Source organism: Epinephelus lanceolatus, chromosome 16 (genome assembly GCF_041903045.1).
Source record: "Epinephelus lanceolatus isolate andai-2023 chromosome 16, ASM4190304v1, whole genome shotgun sequence".
In the NCBI taxonomy this organism is placed as follows: Eukaryota; Metazoa; Chordata; class Actinopteri; order Perciformes; family Serranidae; genus Epinephelus; species Epinephelus lanceolatus.
In genome coordinates, this window is record NC_135749.1 from 26,186,631 (window position 1) to 26,205,665 (window position 19,035).

Below are 19,035 nucleotides of genomic sequence, written 5' to 3' on the forward strand. Positions count from 1 at the left end.
TATGCAGCTTATCCAAATAATCACTTAGTCTATTATACACAACTCTTTCCAGTACTTTAGATAAAGTTGGTAAAACAGAGAATGGATGGTAATTACTGATATCATTTTTGTCACCAGTTTTGTAAATAGGAATGATTCTGGCAATTTTGGTCATTTTTGGCACAACACCATGAAGTAAAGACAAATCAATACAATGAGCAAGCGGTTTTACAGTGAAGTTTTTTATAGCTATCAAGATTTTACTGCATATCCCGGCAGCCCTGCTGTATGTGATTTTTCATGTTTTTGATAATTTCTTTAAGATCTAGCTCATCTGTAGGCCTCATGAAAAAAGAGTTTACATAGTGGCCTGATAGCTAATTCCCATACCTTGGTAGCATGCAAATTAGTCGGGTAGGTTAGTGGGAGTGACACAGCGTGCTCCAACTACATCCTTGTCACAGACAAGGGACAGTCAGTGTGACAAGGGACGGTAGCTGTAGAGTTTCTGGTGTTTATGTGGGTGGTGCTGCTGTATCTGGCGAGGCCTGTCATCTTGGGTCCCATTAAGGACGACCTGCTACCTCCAGTGTGGATGCCAGGATGATCCTCGCTGTTGTTATTAACATCACTCTCTGGGTCGCGGCTGTCACCCTCACCTCGGTTGTTTTTCTGTTCTCCATTGGGTATCAAGGTACTGCGGTTTAAGTGCTTCAACGGCTTGCCAAGAATCCCAAAGCTGATTTGGGGAGGAAAGGAAAGAAAGAAAGCTGGAAAGGTAAGTAAGTAAGCCAGAGAACTCAAGTCATTTCTCTGCAATTTTGGCACAAATACATACATGAAATAAACACAATAACGCTACATACGTAGACATATTAGTCTATGAATTGTTTTATGCTTTCAGTTAATTAAAGATCTGGTTGGATGGTGGACCAGCAAGTGGCTGGTCAAGAAAGTCAAGCATCCTGAACGATAAAAAACACATCTTTCTTTGAAGTCGTTGGACCAAACTTGAAAGAAAATGCCCAAAATAAAACACCAACGGGATCCTCACATGGATGACTCAAGTGAACAACTATTCGCAAACAAGTTAGCTACGAGCGCTTGAGAAGATCATAGTTTATCAGTGGTATGTTTCAGTGAGTTTTGTTTGGAATATTTTCGGGCCTCTCTCAAACCAGAATCTCCCTACTCCCACGCTGCCACAGAGTGTAACTCTGTAGTCACACTCAAAGCTGAATGAAGTACCCCTCATGAAGGTGTAAGGTATAAATACAGCAGCGAGCTTCACAACAAACTCTCTCCAGCAGAATTAGAAACTGTTGTCACTTTTCACCATGGAGAAAAATAAAACTTGTTCTGTTTTATGTTCTTCAAATGTGCTGCTATTGTTGACCTGAATTTTTGAGTATTATCCTTTTGTCAATTTAAAAAGGCTTAAATAAAATAATAATACTTACTCCCAAGCTTTTTAGATGGTAAGATGGTCTTTCTTTTTATTCTTCTGTAAAAATATCTTCTCCTTTTTTTCTGATATTGAAAAGCTTTACAATCAAATGACCACATCTACCATTTTCTACACTATAAAAGGGTTAATTTGATCCTAAATACGATGTGATCTTTAAGTTGCTGCCTGACAATATTAAGTGTCTACCTTAGTTTGAGCAGGTTGTTTTTTTAGCTGCACAGACCCTATATTTGTACAGAGCAGCTTCCATGACGAGCACAACACAACACTGCGCATGCTAAGTAAGTCAGCACTGATGTAGACTCGCTGTTGGAGGGTTTTATAACCAACCTCCACTCCCTGCTAATTGGTTTGGGATGGCACTTAATGTGGTGGACCCTCCACATAAATGTAAGGAGAGAGGGTGCAGGGGGTGGCCCAATGTCTGTGTTATTTATATGGCAGTCATGAAACAGATCCATCATACCCTTGATCAAACCTCCTCAGTATTACTGTATATGTGACATATTCTGTGATGTTTTACACCACCTGACACTGGCCAGCTGCTCGTTGAGCTGCTCCGTCAAGGCCTTGGTGTCACAGTGCTCGGCCTGTGGCGGGCTCTGCCTCCTGGCCCGGCTGCTGGGGAACAGATGGGGTGATCGTTCTTTGGGCGAGGGCAGCAGAGATACCATCAGTGGGGAACGCTGATTAACTATACTGCTGAGGGCCGGACACCTCTGGGACGTTCTGGGGGAGAAAGTCAGATCAAGCAGCAGGGCACAAAAGAATGCATGAATTTATAAATACCATAGGGAAACATGCAAATGTAAAAAAGACATATTTGAAGGAACACAGAGAGCAACAAGTGAGATCAAGCATGAGTGTGTACAAATCTTAAAGCATTTTACTTACTCAACTGGTAGAATAAAAAGAGAACAAACTTAATCTTTTCCTGTTTTACATTAGTTAAACCAAATATTATAATACTAAAGTACAGTAGTTCATTCATGCACAGACAACAGCTGTATAAGCATTTGACTCATATTCCATAGTGTCATAGTAATTATGGTGGAAACTAAAACAAATATCCAGAACTAATTAACCAGGAAAGCTGCCAAACTTCAATATCCAGGTGCAAATACAAAAAAATATACTGTATGGTGTAATGGATTTTTTCTTATTATCTTTTCAAAGTCTGCAAGACAGCTGGAAGCAGTGATGACGCTACTCCGATTCATGTTGTGTATGTCCACCCTCGGGAGGGGAGCAAGCATCGAGCCCAGCTTTTGATTGTTTGGTCTCAACCTGACAGCAGGAAAGAGAACTGGGCCTCTGACAGCTTACACAACTGCCAATCTTGTGTCAGACACAGCAAAGCAACATAAAACAGGCTGTCAGAGAGCGTCCCTCCTATCGGACAAAGCTATGAATCTGTCGACATCAATCATCATATTCCAGTTGGAGGTCTGACATGACATCCGTCAAACAGACAACTCTACTGCCGGAGCTATTAAGTTATTTACTCTTTAAAATGTCAAAGCAGGGTCAGACTAGTTGAACATATTGGTGTTTAGACAATAGAAAATATTAGTTAAAGCATCTATAATCTTTTTTTTTTTACATTAACAATAGATCAAATGATGCTTCTATAAGTTGCCGCTGCTAGAAGTGATGTGCCCACAGAGATCTGACCAATCCAAAGTCCCGCCCCCCTTAGACAAGCTTAGACTAGCTTCCCAATGGAACACTAGACGGTGTGTATATTTAATAGCACCAATAGTTAGTTACTTTGGGGTGGCACACAGCCATAGGGCCCTGACACACTGAACTGACGGTCACTGGTTGGTCAATGTCCGATTGTCTGTGAGCGTCAGACACCCTAGTTTTTGCTGTGTGTCCCACACTAGTCCCCCGTTTTTCAGCCAAGTCAGCATGTTGAATCGGCGCCAGAGCGGGCGGAGCCCATCTGTGAATTAAATCACCCTGATTGGCAGTTCAGCTCAGTGCACAAGAAGAGAAACAGAAGTGGGGAAAGCAAATGAAGGCTATACTTAGAGATCAAAACAAATTTGTTATATTAAGATTTCTTTAGCTATTGAGGTCTTTGGCAGAAATGGTTTATAATTGTTTGTATTGTTGTTATTGTTGTTCCAGTTTCCTTTTTGTGAATGATGAATACAGATAACCACTGCCTGCTGGAGTTATTTTCTCAAACACAGGCACAAAACCTATGTGCAAGTTGGCCATTGGCTGTAGTCTTTCTGGTCAACTTTTTGGCTGAGACACCGTCACCATTAGTTCTTTGATGTTGTTTTGTTGCGTCTGGGCATTTAGAGATGTAATATAAACAAATGAATGTTAGCCTTGATTTTTTTTCTGGCTTACGATAATTTATGTCATCTTAAAAAATATGTCCGCAAACAACCGAATTGTCCTTTTCCAAATCTCTTTTACCTTACCACAGAAATAAGGAGGAAGGAAACTTAGCTAACGTTGGTGATTCAACATTAGGCTAACTCCTCTTGATGTAGCTTTAGCAGTTAGCTACATTAGGTAACCACATTAGCTAGCTATGTTAGCTAGTGTTTGGCTAACATTATCTTGCTTCACATAAGGCTAACTCCTCTTGATGTAGCTATAGCAGTTAACTACATTAGCTAGCCACATTAGCTAGCTATGTTAGCTAGTGTTTGGCTATTATCTTGCTTCACATGTGATTATACAACGTAATGTGTCCGTGAACATTGTGACGCCAATGTTATGTGTCAAGTATCACTTTTATAGGCCCCTCAGCCACAACTTTAAACCATCTTTAATTTCTTTTTAATATAGATTTGCCTAGCACATAGCATATCTACCTAAGCTGAGTGAGGTTCCAAGCGAGCTCTAATTTTATTGGAGCACAGAGCAAAAAGGGGCGGGACTTAGGACTGTCAGTAACCCTTAGCTCTATGTAGCTTTATAGCTTTGTTTAGCTAATTCTTTTGTTTTTCAGGTCTGTAACTTCACTGTTTTACTTCACCACTCTCATCAGAAATGCTTGTGGCAGCGCAGGCAGCTGTTTATAGCAAAAATGCTCTAACAACCCACCTGTCCTCTGTCCAACCTTTACTGTGCTTCAACATACCTGTGCTTGAATGTGCTATTACTTCCCGTCTCCTTGGGGTCAGCCTCTCCCGTCTTCACTGAACCATTAACGTCGGCGAAGGTCATTCCTGAGGCCCCATCAGACCTTTTCCTCACTGCTGTGTTGAAGGTGTCGGAGTACAAAAGACGCCCCACCTCCTCTTGGATGTCCCTCAGGTCCTTCCTGCCAAACGTCACCCAGGCAGCACAACAGAAAAAGCTGTACAAGCACTAGAAACAGAGGGTGACAGGGAAAAAGTGACAAGTGTCACTGAGAGTTCTTTTTACTCTTTCCTTAATTCAATAGTTAGTAATCTGTTCATTTTGTTCAAGGATTCATTGAATGATTATTCACTTGTTTTATTTCTAATGGCTGCCTATTCTTATGTGTTTTCAAAAGGTCAGCTATGTCTATCCTAAAAAAGGCCACATACAGAGCAGGCAGTGGGCTGCTGCTGCTAGCGTGATATTTCTCTCCCTGTCCACCCACCTGGCTAAATACTGGGGGGAACCTGTCAAAGCAAAGCACCTGTGTTGAGTCAACATCTCCTCCCACTAACTAATTCATTAAGGCCACCAGGCATAACCAGCACTCAATGTCGTTCTGTTCTGCTCACTGCCGTCTGTATTCACAGATGGTGAACTGGCCCTCACTCTGACCAGCTGAAGGCTTCATTTTTTTCGGTGCAGGTGAGGCAATGCAGTTTGGGATGTTTCGACTGGCTGGTTTTGCGAGGGAAAAAAATTTCAGGTCAGTTATGAGTCAGATTTATCTTTTTTTTTTTTTTAAATGAGTGGATTGGTTTACTGGATTAATTAGAGCAGCCCGTTTGCAATTAAGGTGATGATTATGTTTGTAATACATTGTAGGAGTCTTATTGCACCTACCGCATGCAGCAGCCATTCTGTACTGTTTGACAACATCAGGCCCCTGTGAAAATATATCAGAACCTGGTTTCTGTTGATGGCAGACATGGTAATTCTAGCACTAGATCAAACATTTTGGATCCAAATGATGATGTTTTTCTAGCAGAGAGCTATATCAAGTCGTGACCAACAACAAGTTAACAAGTCATTAAAAACATCTGAAATAAAGATCCAACTTTAATTAAAAATCTAGTGTGCTTGAGACGTTGTTTGCAGTTTAATTTAATTCAAAAGGTGCACAGTATCTGAGTTCTACATAGTGCATACATACTGTATGTGTATCCAAAGTTAAGGTCCCTGTTTTTCTTACTGTCCATCAACTGTATCAGGACAAGACAGCACTTTCCAGGGAAGTACAAGGCTAAAATTTGATACTAAAATAAGGTTACTTTGGATGATACCTATTTGTGTACAGTGGCATTCAGATGATCACAACACTTCAAAGTATACATACTATAAAGATTTTCCTGAATTCCACAAATGAAACAGATCTGATCAATATAACTCCTGTTCTATCTTTGATTTTCAGCTTGAATGTAACTACACCCGAGTGAAAATATTGCAGAAAGAATACTTCTTGCTCTGACTATCACCCGTTCTAACTCTGAACAAGCACTCACTTGTGATTTGACGATTGTTGTTCCAACTCCAGGTCCATGATGAAGCTGAAGTAGCAAACAGCCAGCTTCTTTTGAGCAATCTCCTTTTTGGCCAAAGTCTCCATCATCATCTTGTGCTCTGAGGTGATGTCTACACTGGCAGGTTGGTGAGAAAGGGAGTGAGACATTGGTGGATAAAAAAAGGGGGAAGAAAAACAGATAGCGACTATGATAAAAAATAACAAAACATTACATTAAAGGTAATAATCACTAGCCTGTACCATTCATGATGGCAATTTATAGTATGATAAACAACAGTATTTCATTCTCAGCATACATACGCCATCAATGACTGCGATGTACTCTCCAGAGACTTCAGTTCGAAGAAATAAGACAGGTAAAGGAGAAGGGCGGCTAAAACTTCATCCAGCTCTTTACTCCTGGACACAGTAAAAGCATTTAGTATCGATGCATGACGGATCTTGTTATGCAGTGTACAACAATGGAAACTGTATGCATGTATGAAACATGTCTTTGTATTGCTTACTTCAATATAGCCAAGAAGCAGAATGGAATGGGAAGCGAGTAATTCTCTTGTAGCAAACTGACAGCGACCCCTGCAACAGAGAGAGCTTTGTCACAGCAGGGTCAAAGGTCATCTGGCACCCACTGGGTATAAAAATATAAATTGTTCCTAAAGTCTAGTTTTTATTTCAGTTGACTAAAATGTTTTTTCACACCTATTTTGGTTTTTATTTCGTTTTAATTAACTGTAACAACCTCAATCCGTTCAGCAATTACCAATGATTCTAGAAGAGACAGAGAGGAGTAACTGACTAAGTCATTATTGTTATGAGTTCAACAACATATTGGCACTTGCGTTTAACATCATCAGTGGTGATGCGGTCCCCTTGACTCTTCATCACCGAGGCCCTATATGCATTCAGATGAGCAGGGCTCAGGCTCTTTCTAATGCTTTGGCGCCCTCTACCGTTCAGAGTGCAGACCTCAGCCAACCTGAGGAAACAGGTCAGTTTGTGAATGTGAGGAGCAAAATGCTGTGTGCAATTACAAAAAGACTGCTGATTGTAGGGCTTCATTTCTCCTGTCTCTCTAGTGATCATAAACACAGTTGCATAAGTGTGTAAGTGTATTTATATTTAAAGACTCCAGAGAGTTGTTTGTTGAGCCAGGCGTACCACTCTGATCGCTGCTGGAGATCATTGAAATTGACATTACTTTGCCTTCTTTTCCTCAAAACGCCCTCCTCTGTTGGACCAGAACTAAAAAACAAAAACAAAGGGGGAATTTTTAGACTGTTTCAAACTTGACAACATAACATTGTAAATGGTTTCCTTTGTATTTCCTGTTGGAATATTTATTAATGCAGTAGCTGACAAGGAAACTACACTGAACTAATTTTATCGTTTCCTTGGTAGCTGACAGGAAGTTAAAGGGAACTACGCCCATTTACAAAATTCATACATGTTACTTCTATGGTCTAAGACTATAGAATATTAAATCCCTAAGGTCTGCTGGTCTGGGCCTTCTAAGTGTTCTAGAGTCCAGGTTAAAGATAAAAGGTGATCGAGCCTTTTCAGTTCTTGCTCCTCGGCTTTGTGTATGTATTTGCAGCCATGTGTTTATGTATGCATGCTCACAGGTATGTGTTTAAGTGTATATGTTGGTGTAGGCGTATGTGCACCAATCAGCCAAAACATTAAAACCATTGGTGGGTGAAGTGAATAACATTGATCGTCTTGTTACAGTGCAATGCTCTGCTGGGAAACCTTGGGTCCTGGCATTCATGTGGATGCTACTTGACACGCTCCACCCACCTGAACAACGTTGCAGACAAAATAAACCCCCTCATGGCAAAAAACTGCTCAGGCATGACCTGAGGAACGGGACAAAGAGCTTGAGGCGTCGACCTGGCCTCCAAATACCCCAGATCCCAACCTGATCAAACATTTGAGGGACGTGTTGGTACCCCAGAGGTACCCCCAATCCAGGGTGGGTCCTCCTTGGATCCAGACCTGTCTCTGACCTGTTAAGGCATGGACACAAGACCTCTGGAGGGTGTCCCTTGGTGTCTGGCACCAGGGCGTTAGCTTGACCTCTTTGTCACGTTCCTAGGACCATTCCTGAGCAGTTTTTGTGGTGTGGCATGGTGCACTGAATTGCTGGGGGGCCACAGCTACTGGGGAGTGCCGTTGCCATATTGGGAGGTGCCTTGTCTGCACTGTTGTTTAGGTGGGTGGAGCGTGTCAGGTGGCATCCACACAAACATCAGAACCCAAGGTTTCCCAACAGAACACTGCATTGTAACAAGATGATCAGTGTTGTTCACTTTACCTGTCAGGCTCCAATTCACTGTCTATGGAGCAGCTCCGGACTTTATACTTGATGACATCACAACATCACAAGTTTGAGACTCACTTCTCTGGTTTGTGGCTTTGACAGAACAGTAGCTCATGTTCACAAATACTGACAGAATTTTCCTAGACCATGGAAATAACATAATGAAAGTCTAGGGTTAGGGTAAACGTCCCTATTAAGCCCACCAAATCTGCTTTTCAGACATTTTTAATATATACCGCCCCAATTTAAGTAAGAACATTTGAGTTAAAATGATAGTCTAATCTCTCATTTGAAGTGTTAATAATTCATGTATACCAATTTTTAATGTTTTTAATCTTTAATTTGTCAAAATATGTCAAAAGTCTGGCATGGGCTTAATAGGTACTTAATGTACCCTTTAAGCCCATGGGTGTTCCAAACAAGCCCATTTCATGATTTGCTGACAAATAAATATATATATTTAAAAATCTTAACAATCCAAACCAAACAAAATCTGTAACCTCTTAGCTCTCAATAGCTATTTTCATTTTCTCTCCACTCCTGTCCTCTGGCCTGTAAATGGCATTTGAAATAGGCGTGATCAGCCTTTTTGCTGTGTTGTCAACACAGAAAAAGCTAAACTTACAACATGTCTTCTTTGGAATGTAGCCAAAAAACTACTCATGAACAAAATCTAAATTATAATGAAAATTACTCTTCAATACTTCATCTTTCAATGTGTGTTGTCATTTTGTCTGTATCTCTATCATACATTGTACTGTTGGCATTTAGAACTGGCCAAAATTTCTGGTCCAGCCAGCTGGTTGAAAGTGCAGATGTTTTTATCAAGATTTCTGAATACCTAATGATTAAAAGAAAAACAGTTTCCAGGTTCAATACTAATATTTTAAGGATAATAAATGATGATATAATGATATTTAATTATCTGAATTATGGAGCTGATTGATTAGGTGAGGTCAAAGTTAGGCAGGAAAATGGTTCAAAAGTCAAAAGGGAGAAAATCTCCATTGAAACACAGTCAAGTGGGCTTAATGGGAGCAAGTGGGCTTAAAGGGAACATAAGTGAATTTCTGGTTAAAAGTCAGAATATTTTATTCTACACACATGACATTAAAAAACAACTACATGGGATAAATCTATATATGCTGCACTAACATAACATGAAAAGTATCAATTGATCATGCACTGAAGTAATCAACTATAATCATTTACATCCACCCTAAACGGTGTGATTTTTTTGCTCTTGTCCCCTTTAAGCCCACTTGGTAAAAATGTTAACTAATAAATAAATAAAGATAAATATACACATTTATTATCTATTTAACAGTGTAATAATATATTCTGCATACAAAAATTTAAACTATACATGCTTATCATGCTTTATGTCATTGCAATGAACAATGCTATGCAGCGACTGTATTGATGCAGCTTGTGGGCTATTTGCTAGCATGCTAAGGCATATTTTGACTTCAAAAGAAAATATTTCTAATTAGTAATATTCTAACATATGTTTTATTCAAAGCACTAATCTCTTAAATTTTGATAACAAATGAGTACTTGCCAAAAGCAGGAGTAGAAATATGGAAAAAAAAAATGTTTTCTGAGGGCACCAAAATCACTTTAGTTTTTTTGCAACTTCTTCTGGGAGCAGCAGGCACATGTCACACATGTGCTTTAATAACTCAATATCGACAAATCTGACTGGCTTACAATAAGAGTATAGTTTATGTAACAAGCAGCTTCATTGGAAGAACCATGACACAGCAAAGGTGATGTAGTTTTTTTTTTTTTTTTTACTGAAGTCACAAGTGGGCTTATATGGTACATGGGCTTCATAGGGACGTTTACCCTCGGTGGTGTTCCCCTTCAACAGGGACCAAAGCTGTTGTCCTTTGAATATAACGGCAATTAAACGGCCTGTATCATCGCGTGAGTTCAAGGACGTCTCGTGCAGGTGCAGGATGCTAATTAGCCCCAGCTGCGCTCACCTGACAAACTCCACTGTCCCAGTGTCATCACTCCACACCCACCGGCCTATAGGCGGGACACCCACCTGAAAGGTATGCCTTTAATGTCAACTAGACCTTTATTTGTGTAACTTTAAAATGAATTGTATACACTGCCTTTTGACGTTACTAATAACACAGTTAACATCAGTGAAGTTAAAATTACAGCACAAACACTGGTCATAGGTTAGCTAGTAACGTTAGCTAGTTACTACACAGAACACGTCTTTAACTATGTCTTTAACACTTTTTAAGTACGTATTTATCAACGTGATAACTTACGTTACTCTGCTCCTCGGGATATTTCAGCATTTTTGTGAACAAAACTTTGTGTTGTCACAGGGTTAGCTCGTGCTGCTTCCTCCTCACCGTTAGCTAATGTTTGGCTCTGTGTCCAGGCGACAGCAAACATGGAGGGGGGAGGGAGCTGCCCGCTGACGCTGGATACTTAATGACATTTCCTAATTGTTTATTATCACTTTCCTATATAGAAAGTCACACATTACCTTTGCTTGGGGTCTCAGAAAATCCCAGCTGTAAGAGGGGTCCTGAATAAATGCTCTATAGGTGTGACTTGAAATACTTGTAAAAGTATGCAAATGGTTCTATTAGCATTTATTGTAATGGGTTTTTGTTCATGAAGGGTTCATAAAAAACTGTTTTTTGTCTAAGGATAAAAAAACTTGAGTTCATCTGTTTTAGGACTGAATCTACAATGAAGTATTTAAGACTTTAAACTTTATTTGAAGAGGTATAACAGACTTATAAGTGGTGTTGTCAGGATATTAGAATTTCTATCTTCAATACAATACCTTGAAAAATATTGATATTCAATGGCATTTTCATTATGATGAGGAAAAAGGTGACATTGAGGGTATACCAGTTAAAAGTGATGTTAAATGATAAATGTAAAACGGCTGTAACATGACAACACCATTTCTTTTTTTGGTTAACAGCAGAGAACAGCAGAAGCACTATAATAACACTAACAATAACACAGTGAGAAAGAGCAGCTAGTGCCAGTGTTATGATGCAGAAAGTAACTTTTGAAACGGTTTAAAATATTCAGAATCTGCATATATCGATAAATCAATATTTTTGAAAACACTACTTTTGAGATAAACCTGCAGTTTAGAGCAGGCAGGGGTGACTATGATTTGCTCTGCATTATTAACTTGCCTTTGACTTGTAAAAGGCAAATCATACCCCTACTAGCATATTTTCAAACCAAAAATGCACAGAATTCAATTTATGTTGCATCTAGTATCTGTCTTAATACCCTGAAACTTAGATTGGCAGTACGTATGTGTGATATAGCCTATATAAATATGAAAAACTAACTCTTATGAGCATCATACAATTTCCCTCCTTGCTTTGATGTCTGAATTTTAGAGCTTACACCTGCTTTTCTGATCTCTTTGTTGTAAGTTTTATTATAAAATGTGTAAAAAATCTATTACCAACTGTTAATATTGTCAGTAATACACAACAGCTACTGGTTTTAAAAAGGCCATGGACATCTTGTTACAAAACAAGTTTTATTTTGTCAGGCATAAAAAATGTATCTTACAGTTCTTACAGACTTTATGGAAAATCAAGAGTTTAAAGGGTACATTTTATGTCCATGGACCTTAACTTCCCCCCACATTGCAACTGTATCAAAAATATATCTAAGCATTATGAAAAATGGCTATGACATGATGTGTTTGCAATAAAATAACCAGGATCTGCTTCTCTAAGCTCTCTTAACTTGCAAGTTAGTTTTTAAATGGTCCTCGGAGTGATGAGGTGTACATTTTCAGTCAGGTAGTCCAGCCCCCAGGCTCGTGTTCGGTCTGTCAGGGCATCCAGCGACTGCAGCAGTTCTATATCAAAGCCGTTGCCTGAGGAGAAGAAATGCACCATAAAAAAACCACATTTATCTCAGCCTCTATAGTTTAACAGCTATTCAAGTATCACTCTCTACAGCACCACAGTGTTGTTCATTTTTTGTGGTTAATTTATAGTTTATTATAATGATATATATATATACAGTACAGGCCAAAAGTTTGGACACACCTTCTCATTCAATGCGTTTTCTTTATTTTCATGACTATTTACATTGTAGATTCTCACTGAAGGCATCAAAACTATGAATGAACACATGTGGAGTTATGTACTTAACAAAAAAGGTGAAATAACTGAAAACATGTTTTATATTCTAGTTTCTTCAAAATAGCCACCCTTTGCTCTGATTACTGCTTTGCACACTCTTGGCATTCTCTCCATGAGCTTCAAGAGGTAGTCACCTGAAATGGTTTCCACTTCACAGGTGTGCCTTATCACGGTTAATTAGTGGAATTTCTTGCTTTATCAATGGGGTTGGGACCATCAGTTGTGTTGTGCAGAAGTCAGGTTAATACACAGCCGACAACCCTATTGGACAACTGTTAAAATTCATATTATGGCAAGAACCAATCAGCTAACTAAAGAAAAACCAGTGGCCATCATTACTTTAAGAAATGAAGGTCAGTCAGTCCGGAAAATTGCAAAAACTTTTAATGTGTCCCCAAGTGGAGTCGCAAAAACCATCAAGCGCTACAACCAAACTGGCACACATGAGGACCGACCCAGGAAAGGAAGACCAAGAGTCACCTCTGCTTCTGAGGATAAGTTCATCCGAGTCACCAGCCTCAGAAATTGCAAGTTAACAGCAGCTCAGATCAGAGACCAGATGAATGCCACACAGAGTTCTAGCAGCAGACCCATCTCTAGAACAACTGTTAAGAGGAGACTGCGCGAATCAGGCCTTCATGGTCAAATAGCTGCTAGGAAACCACTGCTAAGGAGAGGCAACAAGCAGAAGAGATTTGTTTGGGCCAAGAAACACAAGGAATGGACATTAGACCAGTGGAAATCTGTGCTTTGGTCTGATGAGTCCAAATTTGAGATCTTTGGTTCCAACCGCCGTGTCTTTGTGAGACGCAGAAAAGGTGAACGGATGGATTCCACATGCCTGGTTCCCACTGTGAAGCATGGAGGAGGAGGTGTGATGGTGTGGGGGTGTTTTGCTGGTGACACTGTTGGGGATTTATTCAAAATTGAAGGCACACTGAACCAGCATGGCTACCACAGCATCCTGCAGCGACATGCCATCCCATCCGGTTTGCGTTTAGTTGGACGATCATTTATTTTTCAACAGGACAATGACCCCAAACACACCTCCAGGCTGTGTAAGGGCTATTTGACCAAGAAGGAGAGTGATGGAGTGCTGCGGCAGATGACCTGGCCTCCACAGTCACCGGACCTGAACCCAATCGAGATGGTTTGGGGTGAGCTGGACCGCAGAGTGAAGGCAAAGGGGCCAACAAGTACTAAACACCTCTGGGAACTCCTTCAAGACTGTTGGAAAACCATTTCAGGTGACTACCTCTTGAAGCTCATGGAGAGAATGCCAAGAGTGTGCAAAGCAGTAATCAGAGCAAAGGGTGGCTATTTTGAAGAAACTAGAATATAAAACATGTTTTCAGTTATTTCACCTTTTTTTGTTAAGTACATAACTCCACATGTGTTCATTCATAGTTTTGATGCCTTCAGTGAGAATCTACAATGTAAATAGTCATGAAAATAAAGAAAACGCATTGAATGAGAAGGTGTGTCCAAACGTTTGGCCTGTACTGTGTATATATATATATATATATATATATATATATATGATATCACTGTGAGCAACACTCACCGTACAGGCTCTTCACTTGCTCATCAGGCACAAGAAAGGGAGGACCTGAAAGACAGTCACAAATATCTTATACAAACACTCAGACATTTTAACATGCAAAATTAATCATTATTTTCTTTGGTTTTAAAACCATGGATATGTATTTCTCCCTACAGAATGCCCGATGTTTTAGACACAATATGGACAGTTACCTTTATATAATTCAGGATTGTATAACAACGTGTCCAGAAGATATCTGCAGTCTTTTGCCATCAGAGAAATGATGAGAGCAGCATACCTGTGGTATTATGAAAGAGAAGAATTTAAATTATACATTCAAATAGATAATCCAAGAGGTTTTAATTTCATTTCATGTTTTAAAATAAATTGAATCAGCTATGTTGAGCCTTAAAAAAGAATATCAAATCTCAGTGGAGGGCTCAGTCTCGCCGTACTTTTCTCTGTCTCTTGGGTTGATGGCCACTAGAGATCCCCTGTCCCAAATTGCCCCAAACTGACCCTCAATCGAACTGTGAAATGGGAAAACAGGGTGTGTTAAACATTTACCCAGGCAAGCAATTTCACTTCTTTAAAAAAGGGATAAACACATGAACAGTTCACTAACCTGGAGAAGTTGAACAGGTCACACTGGTATAGAGAGATGTTCCTCTCTGAGCTCTGTGGAACAAAGACAGTGTAGATTTGCAGTTTTGTCTGTGTAAATGCAACATGTTTTTTCCAGCTATTGTTCCTACATGTGGGCCCCATTTACTACTGTCATTTGTCATAGCATACCATAATGTATGATGTACAGTATGATGATGTATCAAGTCTGTGTAGACACTGAGCTAGGATGCTCACCTTTGCAGAGCTGTGATGAGACCCATTCCACCCTTACAGTATTCCTGTTATTTTTTTTTTTTTGCTTTTAAATTTTAAACCAAATTGATTAGTTTAATTGAGCTCCTACCTTGTAAACCTTTGCTCCAGGAATGGTAGGGACAGGCTCCTCACTGTAGGTCATGTTGCTCTCCTCAAAGAATTCCTTTATACCCTTTTCAGATATCTCCACCCCAACCACCGAATGGCCCATGTCTGCCAGCCTGGGGTTCACACAGTGGAAATAATTTAGGAGCACGCTGAGCAAATGTTTCGTTCTAGGATGTTTCTACATTTTTAATAGGAACTGCTGTTTTTTTTTTTTAGCAGAAAGGATAACTGACAATGTAAACACAAAAATGCAGTCTTCCTTAGTGGATATAGGAGGAGCTCCATACCATTTCATATCTACAGCTTTTCCACAGAGAGGGAAGAAGAAGCGAACTCCTGTCCGTCCAGCAAGAACTTTATCTATATGGGCCTCCAGCATCCTGTTAAAAAGAAACAACAATAGTTAGGATTTCATCACCCCCTCACTTTATGACTCTATGAAAACCACTCAGCACACGTACAACTATACTGATATCTTTCTTTAACTTTTGTTTTCCCTTATCCCACTGAGGAGGTTAATAAAAAGTGAGGCCTTTACTTGTGTACTTGAGGCTGATGGAAACCAATCCTTTGCTCCTGCCAGCGTTCTTCCCATTCTCCGAGTGCCATGACCCGATCCGCCTGTGGTGCCAGCATGCTGATTATATTTGCCTGACCCCAACTACTGGAGGATAACACGGACAGAGAGAAAGCAAAGAATGGAGAGAAGAGTGTTCATATATGTAGCTGGAGACAGAGGTGAGTACTATGATGCACACAGTCAGTCATTTCTGCACCAAAAATAAGCAATACAGCTGCATGATGAATGCATGTGAGAAAACTGATGGGACAAAACAAGGCTTTAGAAAGCAACAAGCTTATGGGGTTATAAAACCAGGATCCATATTGACCCAAGAGCACCTGACTCTACTGGTAGATGATTACAGAAGAATCAGCTGTAGCCAGAGCACACAGGACAGAGGGCAAAGGTCACGTGCATATACACAGAGTAACAGGTGCCCTCTAATGTGCAAATACACTGCAAAACTGTAATGTTGCAGCTTTTAGCTTGTATAATTAAACGCCAGGACTATCTGATCCAGCTTCTTGTAATACAGCATTTCTGTTAGTCACGTGAGTAATCACACTCTGACGTCAGGGGGAGATTACCAAACGAGTTGCATAACATTACAAGTCTTTTCTAATGTAGATACATTAGTTTACTACTCTGATTTTAACGCTGAAATCAATCAGACATGTCACAATATGATCAGAAGCGATTATATTACACATTACGATGTCACGCGCGTCCACGCTTACCCTGCAGCAGCCTGGCATAAAACCAACCACAGTACTTTTAAAAGACACCCTGAATCCCGCATGTTTGTCAAACGAAGCCAAGAGCGTACCTTTATTGACTGAAGACAACTAATGTTTGATCAGCGACACAGCAGCAGCACTCTTGTACACACAACAGTTTCAATCAAAATCGATAATAATGTGTGTATTTATTGTCCCGAGTGACGTCTGTCAGGCGAAGCGTTTGTCTTCCTGCTCACTGTTTAGAGAAGTTTTCCTTCATTGCTTTCAGCCAGAAAGCCATTTATCGGTTAGGTTTAGGGAAAAAATGATGCTGTGGGTATAAAATGAAAGCTTGGCAGTAAGCTCCGAGGACTCACCTCTCCCGTGTGCTGGCGAAAGTGACAGGATGTTTCACAAAGCATGCCTGACAGGCAAAATTCTGGGATTAAAAGTACCATCGTAACCGGTTGTACTTCTGGTTTGGGAGGAGCCTGATGCTGCTTTCAGGTACATGAGAAATCATTCGATTTAATAACATTACCTGACTTTGAATGCTTCTCCTTTGGCTTAACGACTATGAGCACACTTATAATTTCAACCAGTAAAGAACAAAGCACACCCCACTGCTCTATATAACCTTTAATTGTTTTTGTTTTTTTCTCTGACCGCTGGTCCACAAATGAGGTCCCCACGGGGTTTCAAGCAAATCTATTGCGCTGATTTGATTTCAGACTTTATTGTCCACACAGCTCTGTGGTTATCACTTCACAATGCCAACTACTTGGTTAGTTTGTTCACTACTAGACATCATATTTTTCTTATGGTAATATATTTCTTCATCAGATCCCGTGAATGATCTGTCTATGTGTTACAGTAATGCACACGTTTTGGACTTTTGTCTCTGTGGCAACATCTGGTCCTACATTGCAAATGTTCTACTTCATACTGTGAACTTTTGCACACCCCCTGGTTAATATTTTGCACATTTCTGCATAGACATCTTCTTTTAAAATAACTTTTACATTTCAGACACACATGGTATACATATTTTTTAATATTATTTGTTCATTGGGTTTTTTTTCTATTCTGTATCTATGTTTCTTGACTTTGTAGTTCTTACTTTTATTTTCATTTTCTGCAATTATGTTTATTGTTAATATGCATCAATACACAAAAGCAAATTCCTTTAGCCTAATTTAAAAACATACTTGTCAATAAACCAGATATTGATGAATGCATAATTTGCAATAAGAATAATCTAATCAATGTAATCATCCGTGTATTATGAACATGTTCAAATTAAACTGGACTAAAATACAAAATCCTGAAGCACAGTAACCTTGTTAGAGCTTGACAGTTCACTCTTGACCTTGTGAACTGTAGTTTTATTAAAAAGAAAATCCTAACTCCCAGTCCACTAACCTTGATAGATTTCTTCTGGAACTTTTAACCACACTGCATGGTTTTCCTCAGTCCTCAATTGTTTGCTTAGGAGGTATCATGGCAAGTGCTATATTTGTTGTAGTGCAGAGAAGTGTTGTGCTGTAATTTTAAGTTAAAATAATTAATAGGCTACAGTCAGTTGACAGAAAAGCATCGATTTGATAACTGATTAGTCATTCAAGTTTTTAACTTTTTGGGGGGGCAGGGGGCAAAAATGCCAAACATTCAGTGGCTCCAGCAGCTTAAATGTGAATGCCCCAACTTGATGAAATGGTTATTGTAATCTGTAATAACAGCAATAATAATAATTAGAAATATAAATAATTAAATATAAAGTAATAATGATGATGATGCTGATATATGTAGCCCTCATTTGATCTGTCAGGGTTTCATACGATTTTTTTATGATTATTTTTAACATTTCTGACATTTATTCCTTTTCTGTGTAAGCCTGAAGAAAGTACATTGAGCCTGTGACAGCTGTCACTAATCCTCAGAGAGCCTCTGCTGTTGCTCAGTGATTAGTCTTGCTTGCCCAGCCTTCGCCTGCCTCCACACTTGATTCGGTTCAGCGCTGAGCCGGAGCCAGGAGACGGATCCACAGATAAGATATTCTTCCATAGCAAGACAATGTGAAATCAGAGGGCAGGGAAGGAAGGGGGATTACTTTATCCGGCCACTGGGCGGCGCAAGAGTCCCAGAAATGCCGACTTTACTTGGGCACTGAGGCGCTCTGTTACTCTGAGCTCTGTTTCCCGTGATATCACCATGTTGTACCCAATTACACATGCACATGCGTGGTAATTAGGCAGTCACGTAGCATTTGGAAGACACTCGCGACATCAAAACAATATATAAAGTATATAATAAAAATACTGCTGCTAGTGGTGTATTTAAAACAACCTAGCATTGATTCTTCACATAGATTTGTCTCTTTGGACCCTGCAGGTCCTAAATATGTGGAGCGCGTATGTGTTTGTGTTGCCAACATAATGAAGCCTATTACGTAATTGTAGCCTAATTTACTTAATTGTAATTTATTTTCAGTGATAGTGAACATATCCTATTTTCGTCACTATTGGCTTACACACGTAACGTCTTGTGTTGTGAGTCAGCTGCTAAAAAACAAAGTCCTCCCACAAAACCATCACCATAACGGTGGCCCATTATTTACAT

At 39.7% G+C, this 19,035-nt stretch overlaps 2 protein-coding genes across 6 annotated transcripts; both read right to left on the reverse strand.

Moving 5' to 3' along the window:
• Window positions 1-209: 209 nt before the first annotated feature.
• On the reverse strand, window positions 210-11,009 carry ppp1r36 (protein phosphatase 1 regulatory subunit 36). The gene is made up of 11 exons (XM_033636173.2): window positions 10,731-11,009; window positions 10,431-10,495; window positions 7,281-7,364; window positions 6,962-7,098; window positions 6,629-6,698; window positions 6,423-6,521; window positions 6,103-6,237; window positions 5,444-5,486; window positions 4,557-4,786; window positions 1,976-2,176; window positions 210-718 (listed from the first exon to the last, which is right to left on the reverse strand). The coding sequence occupies exons 1-11, from the start codon at window positions 10,758-10,760 to the stop codon at window positions 427-429; spliced, it is 1,386 nt and encodes a 461-aa protein (XP_033492064.2). The 5' UTR covers window positions 10,761-11,009; the 3' UTR covers window positions 210-426.
• A 963-nt stretch (window positions 11,010-11,972) lies between these two features.
• On the reverse strand, window positions 11,973-16,876 carry LOC117263651 (putative thiopurine S-methyltransferase). 5 transcript variants are annotated; one of them, XM_033637243.2, is made up of 9 exons: window positions 16,794-16,876; window positions 15,674-15,799; window positions 15,423-15,515; window positions 15,116-15,248; window positions 14,771-14,823; window positions 14,601-14,675; window positions 14,358-14,443; window positions 14,167-14,211; window positions 11,973-12,331 (listed from the first exon to the last, which is right to left on the reverse strand). In XM_033637243.2, the coding sequence occupies exons 2-9, from the start codon at window positions 15,769-15,771 to the stop codon at window positions 12,213-12,215; spliced, it is 702 nt and encodes a 233-aa protein (XP_033493134.1). In that variant the 5' UTR covers window positions 15,772-15,799; window positions 16,794-16,876; the 3' UTR covers window positions 11,973-12,212. The 5 variants fall into 5 exon arrangements, with proteins under 5 accessions (XP_033493134.1, XP_033493133.1, XP_033493132.1 ...); XM_033637242.2 differs by lacking the exon at window positions 16,794-16,876 and adding an exon at window positions 16,524-16,671 and having other exon boundaries at window positions 15,674-15,796; XM_033637241.2 differs by lacking the exon at window positions 16,794-16,876 and adding an exon at window positions 16,524-16,648.
• Between the last annotated feature and the right edge of the window lie 2,159 nt (window positions 16,877-19,035).

Coding starts and splice junctions, on each gene's coding strand:
- ppp1r36 (XM_033636173.2), bottom strand. CDS start 10,760: ATGCTGAAATATCCCGAGGAGCAGAGTAAC. Junction 5,487..6,102: donor CAACAATCGTCAAATCACAA/GTGAGTGCTTGT, acceptor ATATTTTCACAG/GGGCCTGATGTTGTCAAACA. Junction 2,177..4,556: donor AATAGCACATTCAAGCACAG/GTATGTTGAAGC, acceptor TTTCTCCCCCAG/AACGTCCCAGAGGTGTCCGG.
- LOC117263651 (XM_033637239.2), bottom strand. CDS start 16,496: ATGCGGGATTCAGGGTGTCTTTTAAAAGTACTGTGGTTGGTTTTATGC. Junction 15,516..15,673: donor CATCAGCCTCAAGTACACAA/GTAAAGGCCTCA, acceptor TCTTTTTAACAG/GATGCTGGAGGCCCATATAG. Junction 12,332..14,166: donor GCAAGTGAAGAGCCTGTACG/GTGAGTGTTGCT, acceptor TCTTCTCCTCAG/GCAACGGCTTTGATATAGAA.